At 40.6% G+C, this 8,390-nt stretch overlaps 1 protein-coding gene across 1 annotated transcript; it reads left to right on the top strand.

Annotated features, from left to right (window-relative positions):
- The first annotated feature begins 6,264 nt into the window (after positions 1 to 6,264).
- ZCCHC5 (zinc finger CCHC-type containing 5) lies at positions 6,265 to 7,983 on the top strand. The gene is given in 3 exon segments (XM_005700632.2): positions 6,265 to 6,433; positions 6,465 to 7,400; positions 7,403 to 7,983. Coding segments are annotated over 3 exon segments (1,686 nt in total).
- Positions 7,984 to 8,390: the final 407 nt, after the last annotated feature.

The following is an 8,390-nucleotide window of genomic DNA, read 5'->3' as shown; positions in this document are numbered from 1 at the left end:
TTCCTCCAGTTCCATTCTTCTTTCTCAAGATTGCTTTGGCTATTTGAGGTTTTTTGTATTTCCATACAACTTGTGAAATTATGTGTTCTAGCTCTGTGAAAAATACCGTGTGTAGCTTGATAATGATTGCATTGAATCTATCGATTGCTTTGGGTAGTATACTCATTTTCACTATAATGATTCCTCCTATCCATTAACATGGTATATTTATCCATCTACTAGTGTCCTCTTTGAATTCTTTCAACACTGTTTTAAAGTTTTCTATATATAGGTCTTTTGTTTCTTTACATAGATATATTCCTAAGTATTTTATTCTTTTCATTGCAATGGTGAATGGAATTGTTTCTTTCTCTTTCTATTTTCTCATTATTAGTGTATAGGAATGCAAGGGATTTCTGTGTGTTGATTTTATATCCTGCAACTTTACTATATTCGTTGATTAGCTCTAGTAATTTTCTGGTGGAGTCTTTAGGGTTTTCTATGTAGAGGATCATCTCATCTGCAAAGACTGAGAGTTTGTAATTCTTCTTTTCCAATTTGGATTCCTTTTATTTATTTTCCTTCTCTGATTGCTGTTCCCAAAACTTCCAAAACTATGTTGAATAAAAGTGGTGAGTCTGGGCACCCTTGTCTTGTTCCTGATTTTAGGGGAAATTTTTCAATTTTTCACCATCGAGGATAATGTTTGCTGTGGGTTTGTCATATATAGCTTTTATTATGTTGAGGTATGTTCCTTCTATTCCTGCTTTCTGGAGGGTTTTTATCATAAACGGATGTTGAATTTTATCAAAGGCTTTCTCTGAATCTATTGAGATAACCATATGGTTTTTAGTTTTCTATTTGTTAATGTGGTGTATTATATTGATTGATTTGCAGATATTGAAGAATCCTTGCATCCCTGGGATAAAGCCCACTTGGTCATGGTGTATGATCTTTTTAATGTGTTGTTGGATTCCGATTACTAGAATTTTGTTAAGGATTTTTGCATCTATGTTCATCAGTGATATTGGCCTGCAGTTTTGTTTTGTTTTTGTGTGGCATCTTTGTCAGATTTTAGTATTAGGGAAATGGTGGCTTCATATAATGAGTTTGAAAGTGTACTTTCCTCTGCAATTTTCTGAAAGAGTTTGAGTAGGATAGGTGTTAGCTCTTCTCTAAATTTTTGGTAGAATTCAGCTGTGAAGCCGTCTGGTTCTGGGCTTTTGTTTGTTGGAAGATTTCTGATTACAGTTTCAATTTCCATGCTTGTGATGGGTCTGTTAAGATTTTCTATTTCTTCCTGGTTCAATTTTGTAAAGTTATGCTTTTCTAAGAATTTGTCCATTTCTTCCAATTTGTCCATTTTATTTGCCTATAGTTGCTGATAACAGTCTCTTATGATCCTTTGTATTTCTGTGTTGTCTTTGGTGATCTCTCCATTTTCATTTCTAATTTTGTTGATTTTATTTTTCTCCCTTTGTTTCTCGATGAGTCTGGCTACTGGTTTGTCAATTTTATTTATCTACTCAAAGAACCAGCTTTTGGTTTTGGTGATTTTTGCTATGGTCTTTTTTGTTTCTTTTGCCTTGATTTGTACCCTAATTTTTAAGATTTCTTTCCTTCTACTAACCCTGGCGTTCTTCATTTCTTCCTTTTCTAGTTGCTTTAGCTGTAAAGTTAGGTTATTTAGTTGACTTTTTTCTTATTTCTTGAGGTATGCCTGTATTGCTATGAACCTTCCCCTTAGTACTGCTTTCATGGTGTCCCATAGATTTTGGGTTGTTGTGTTTTCATTTTCATTTGTTTCTATGCATGTTTTTATTTCTTTTTTGATTTCTTCTGTGATTTGTGGGTTATTCAGCAGCATGTTGCTTAGCTTCCATATGTTGGAAATTTTAATAGTTCTTGTCCTTTAATTGAGATCTAATCTTAACTGTATTGTGGTCAGAAAAGATGCTTGGAATAACTTCAACATCTTTGAATTTACCAAGGCTAGATTAATGGCCCAGGATGTGATCTATCCTGCAGATGGTTCCATGTGCACTTGAGAAAAGGTGAAATTCATTGTTTTGGGGTGAAATGTCCTATAGATATCAATTAGGTCTAACAGGCCTATTGTATCATTTAAAGTCTGTGTTTCCTTGTTAATTTTCTGTTTAGTTGATTTATCCATAGGTGTGAGTAGGTTATTAAAGTCTCCCACTATTATTATGTTATTGTTAATTTCCCCTTTCATGCTTGTTAGCGTTTGTCTTACATATTGTGGTTCTCCTATGTTAGGTGCATATATGTTTATGATTGTTATATCTTTATGATTGATCCTTTGATCATTATGTAGTGTCCATCTTTGTCTCTTTTCACAGCCTTTGTTTTAAAGTCTATTTTATCTGATTTGAGTATTGCTCCTCCTGCTTTCTTTTGTTCTCTATTTGCATGGAATATCTTTTTCCAACCCTTCACTTTCAGGCTGTATGTGTCCCTTGTTTTGAGGTGGGTCTCTTGTAGACAACATATCGTTTTGTATCCATTCAGCCAGTCTTTGTCTTTTGGTTGGGGCATTCAACTCATTTACATTTAAGGTAATTATTGATAAATATGATCCCATTGCCCTTTACTTTATTGTTTGGGGTTCGAGTTTATACACCCTTTCTTTGTTTCCTGTCTAAAGAAGATCCTTTAGCATTTGTTGGTGAGCTGGTTTAGTCATGCTGAATTTGCTCAGCCATTGCTTGTCTGTAAAGCTTTTGATTTTTCCTTCATCTTTGAATGAGATCCTTGCTGCTTACAGTAATTTGGGCTGTAGGTTATTTTCTTTCATCACTTTACGTATGTCCTGCCATTCTCTCCTGGCCTGAAAACTTTGTATGGAAAGATCAGCTGTTATCCTTATGGGAATCCCCTTGTGTGTTATTTGTTGTTTTTTCCTTGCTGCTTTTAATATTTGTTCTTTGTTTTTGGTCTTCGTTCAGTGGATTAATATGTGTCTTTGGGTGCTTCACCTTGGGTTTATCCTGTTTGGCATGCTCTGGGTTTTCAACTATTATCTCCTCAAGCATTTTCTCATGGTCTTTCTTTTTGTCTTCTTCTTCTGGGACTCCTATGATTGGAATGTTGGGTCATTTAACATTGTCCCAGAGGTCTCTGAGGTTGTCCTCATTTCTTTTAATTCCTTTTTCTTTTTTCTTCTCTGTTTCATTTATTTCTAACATTCTATCTTCTCACTCACTTATCCTATCTTCTGCCTCCATTATTGTATTGTTGGTTCCCTCCAGAGTGGTTTTGATCTCATTAATTGCATTATTCATTATATATTGAGTCTATTTTATTTCTTCCAGGTCCTTGTTAAACCTTTCTTGCATCTTCTCGATCCTTGTCCCAGGCTATTTATCTGTAACTCCATTTTCTTTTCAAGATTTTGGATCATTTTCACTATCATTATTTGGAATTCTTTATCAGGTAGATTTCCTATCTACTCCTCTTTGGTTTGGTTTGGTGGGCATTTATCCTGTTCCTTTACCTGCTGGGTATTCCTCTGTCTTTTCATCTTGTTTATATTGCTGTGTTTGGGGTGGACTTTCAGTATTCTGGCAAGTGTGGAGTTCTCTTGATTGTGGAATTTCCTCACTGGGGGTGGGGTTGTATGGGTGGCTTGTGAAGGTTTCCTGGTTAGGGAAGCTTGTGCCGGTGTTCTAGTGGGTGGAGCTGGATTACTTCTCTCTGAAGTGCAATGAAGTGTCCAGTAATGAGTTATGAGATGTCAATGTGTTTGGAAGCAGAGACATTACATTGCCGACTAAGGTCCATCTAGTCAAGCCTATGGTTTTTCCTGTGGTCATGTATGGATGTGAGAGTTGGACTGTGAAGAAGGCTGAGTGCTGAAGAATTGATGCTTTTGAACTGTGGTGTCGGAGAAGACTCTTGAGAGTCCCTTGGACTGCAAGGAGATCAACCCTGGGATTTCTTTGGAAGGATTGATGCTAAAGCTGAAACTCCAGCACTTTGGCCACCTCATGCGAAGAGTTGACTCATTGGAAAAGACTCTGATGCTGGGAGGGATTGGGGGCAGGAGGAGAAGGGGACGACCGAGGATGAGATGGCTGCATGGCATCACTGACTCGATGGACGTGAGTCTGAGTGAACTCTGGGAGTTGGTGGTGGACAGGGAGGCCTGATGTGCTGCGATTCATTGGGTCTCAAAGAGTCAGACACGACTGAGCGACTGAACTGAACTGAACAGGATGCATGGGGCTGGTGCACTGGGATGACCCAGAGAGATGGTATGGGAAGGGAGGTGGGAGGGGGCTTCAGGATTGGGAACTCATGTACACCCGTGGTGGATTCATGTTGATGTATGGCAAAACCAATACAGTATTGTAAAGTAAAATAAAAAATAAAAACTGATTTTAAAAAAAAGGAATACAATCACTTCATTTGCGAAAGGTTTTACTTTTCTTTTCAAAGCCTCTCCATTCCGGTTCAGCTAGTTCAGTCCATCAATTTGCAATCACTTGGGAATATTCCATCACCAGGGTTTATCCCATTATGTTGATCAATGTAAAACTTACCATTTTTAAAGGAGACTTGGGACAGTGAACAACCTGATGTATGATTTGATTTGGCCAAAGACAATCCCCAAACCCACTCCTTACTAGAACAAAAAAATGGGACTTACCTAAAATGGCCACACGGCCCATGCCCAGGGCATGACTATGATTTGTCACAAGAAGAGAAAGTGAGATCTTGAGCAAGGTCATTTCTCAAGAGGCCAGCCATTAGTGGGATACCTGGGTGCTTCCTAAAGCACCTGAATGGTTCAGGGAAAGATAAGAACCCTGGGCCAAGACATTCAGAGCAAGCCAAGGACCTTGCAAGACTGTTACAAGTACCCTCCAATAAAGTTGGCCTTCCCTAAAATCTTACCCTATTATACCTTGTCCATGTCTGTCCATGGTAAAATTCCCAAGAAAACATTGCAGGGAGGGACCAAAGGAACAGAGTAAGGAGAGGGAGTGGGGGTGGGGAGCTAAGATGTTGCAGGCTGCTCTCTGAGTAAGAATTCAACAAACAGCCCAGTGTGGACAGAGTGATGGGAGATTGTATAAGAGATATAAAAAATAAACTCCCAAACTACTGTGGTCATTCAGAAATGTTTGCAACTTTTCACAAGGGCTGTGGCATTACTCCCAGTTCCCTGGCCAAATATTTATTAAAGTAACCAAGGACTGAGCACATGAGGCTGCCTCACATCAGCGCAGCATCCTACTTTCCTTGTGGCTCTAAACTGAGAGGTACTGTCAAAAAAAAAAAATTCTTCCACACTCAAAATAGCTACGTTACACAGGAGAGTTGGAATGTGTTCTTAGAGTGGGTATGTTTGTTTGAGTTCAGTGTATGCAGAAAAGACAAGCCTCCACAGCCATTCATTCACATGCTTCCCTTCTCTGTGACAGGTATGCAGATAGTGGAACTCTTGGACTAAGTCTCTGAATGGTAATGTACATTTATAAAGATTATTTTCCTAACTATTTTGAGGTATTTTATAAATAATGTGCATGTGTCTGCTGAACATATATATATTTAGTAAAATTTTGCTTGTTTTCTCCTGAGACTAATCTTGTGTGTTTACTTATGTGGTATGATTTCTGAGATGTCAGAAAGCTCCCCCCACCTCTTACCCCAGCCACCCAAAAATATATCTTGGGTTGGCCCACACATAACTTAAAATCCCCACATTGTTCAAACATTTGATTTAGTCATTGAAAGCAGCTGTTAAAATCCAAGTGTTACATTGGGAAATTAAAGTAGACATTAGAAATGAAAGACTATATAAAACAGGAAAGAATATGGGGAAGTTGCTTCTATCATAATGCTCAGTTTCAAAATAAGAATGCAAAATAAATACACAGTCTTGATCAGATGCTGCCTTAAGATGTCATGAGGTCAGGGCTAGCATATACGACCCAGCTCATAAATATAAGTCTATAGTAAAAGAAATCCAGCACCGTCGGGCAACTTTTGTTATTATTTATTTCAAATGAGTGCTTTCCACAGTTTCTGACCCTCAGATCACACTCTCTTCACAGTGTATCTAATATCTCCCTTTGCTGAGCTCCGGAGGCTCACAGTGACCTCTTGTTAATCAATTTTGTTGGGACACAGATCCCCATTTCCTTGAAAACTCATGGAGCCTGATATCTGCCTGTGAGGAGCTTTTAGAAAGATCTCACAAGCACTCACCTACTCTCTCAGCAGCAAACTGCCAAACCAACCTCATTTCCTTAAAAGATGATGGAGGACTTAGCAGCTTCCTATATTGCTCTGAAATCAGAGAATGAAATTCTGCAGGCACAAGTGCAGTGGCTGATGGAGGAAAATACTGCCTTGCAGTCCCTCATTCCAGAACTCCAGAAGCCCCAAGCAGCCAAGGAGGATGAACCACTCCAGGAGACCCAGAGACCCCCAGAGCCCCCTGGATTTTCTAGCAGTCTTGGAATCCCAAGAGCCCCCAGATGTTGAGGAGTCCCAGAAGCCCAGAGAGTCTCAGGACCTCCAAGCCTGGGAGACCTCAGCAGTTCAGGAGCCCCAAAAGTCCTTGGAGTTCCTAGCAGCTCCAGGGTCCCTGGAGCCCCCAGCAACCCAAGATCCCCAAGTACCTCCAATAATCTACAAACTTTCAGGAGCCTGGAGATCCCAAAAGCCCTCGGAGGCCAAGGAGCCTCAGAAGCTCCCAATGGCCCAGGAGGACCATAAACCCTCAGAATTCAAGGAAGCTCAGAAGTCCGCAGATACCCAGAATGCCCCAGCAGGCCAGGAGCCCCAGAAATTAGAGCCCCAGCACTCCCCAAATGCCCAGGAGCTACAGGAGGCACCAAAATGCCAAGATACCTCTAGACACCTGGAATTCTTTGAGTTTCCTGCTCCCCAGGAGCTCCAGAATCCTAAAGATGCCCAGGAATTCCTAGGACTCATAACATCCAAGGAGTCCCTGGACAGTCTAACAGCTACTGGAACAACAACAACTTCAGAGTTTCCACAGTCTTCCAATGAGTTAGATGCTGAAGCTTTCCTCCTAGAATATTCTGTAGCCTTCAGTAGGGATATCCAGAAAATTCCTGAGTTTCTGTTTCAATTGAAGAGTTCCATGAGAGTCAGAGGGTGCCTGTATCCCACCAAAACAGCTCTGGTAAGCTTTGTTGGCAACTATTTCTTAGGTAAAGAAGAAAAGTGGTTCCAGCCATTAGTAGATATCCAAAGCCCCCTGCTGGAGCAATTTGAAAGTTCCATGCAAGTGCTTCAGGATACTTTTGACAATCCAGAAAACATGGAAGATACCAACCACCACATCCATAAGCTCTCCCAACGAAAGGACCATGTCCACCAGTATGCAACCCACTTCCACCTCATTATTCAAGAACAAAAATGGGTGAAAGCACTCTCTGCATCCAATTTCAGGAAGGGCTTGCCAGTTCTATCTGAAGTGAACTGTCTCACACAAGCCCAGCTACCAATCTGTCTGATCTGATCACCCAATACATCTCCATAGAAGAGAAGCTAACTGGTAAACCTGATCCAAGTCCACAAGATGCAAGTCCCTCTGAGGAGAGAGCTGGCCTCAAGAGTTTACCAACTGAAAAGCAGCCAGTGCAGGCTTCAAGCTGTCACCAACACCTCAATGAAGCTGAATGAGCCTGTTGCTATGAAGGCCACTTATGCCTCTACTGTGGATATTCTGGTCATTTCACCAGAGATTTCCCTGTCAAGCCTCATCATGCTCAGCAGGTGGGAAACATCGAGGTCCTGCAGCAAGGGGGAACCCAGGCAGGCCAATCTACAAATATGCATCCCCCTCACTTCCAATATCCATATTTCGTACACCATAGTTTACTGTTGAAATCCGACTGGGAAGACGACAGCTCTTTGAGCAAGCTACAGTGGATTCAGGCTCCTACAGAAACAGCACTGACCACTCTGTGGTTCTTCAAGAGAAACTGCCCATCACAGTAACATCTTTCCTCTGATGATGGAAACTGTAAATGGCCATACATTGATTAATGGACCCATAACCAAGGAAACACCACCTGTTGAATTTAAAATTGGAAACCATGTTGAAGAGCTCCAGTTTGACATTATTCATGCACTAAGGTACCCTCTGATTCTTGGAATCCACTGGCTTGAAACACATGAGTGGAGTACCCACACTATATCTTTTCCATCCCGTTATTGTCACTACAATTGCTTCAGGCACAGGTGGAATAGAAGACATAATGATGAAATAACTGCTGGGTAGATTCTTTGTCTTAGTGACTACTCCAAGAAACCTATCTTCTGTAAACTCAGCTGTCATCAGCATTTGCCGCTCCCAGAATCTTCCATTGAATCTCTGGCAGTGAACTAAGGCTACCTGTACAACA

This window comes from Capra hircus, assembly GCF_001704415.2.
Source record: "Capra hircus breed San Clemente chromosome X unlocalized genomic scaffold, ASM170441v1, whole genome shotgun sequence".
Lineage (NCBI taxonomy): Eukaryota > Metazoa > Chordata > Mammalia > Artiodactyla > Bovidae > Capra > Capra hircus.
This window is presented reverse-complemented; position numbering and strand designations above follow the sequence as displayed.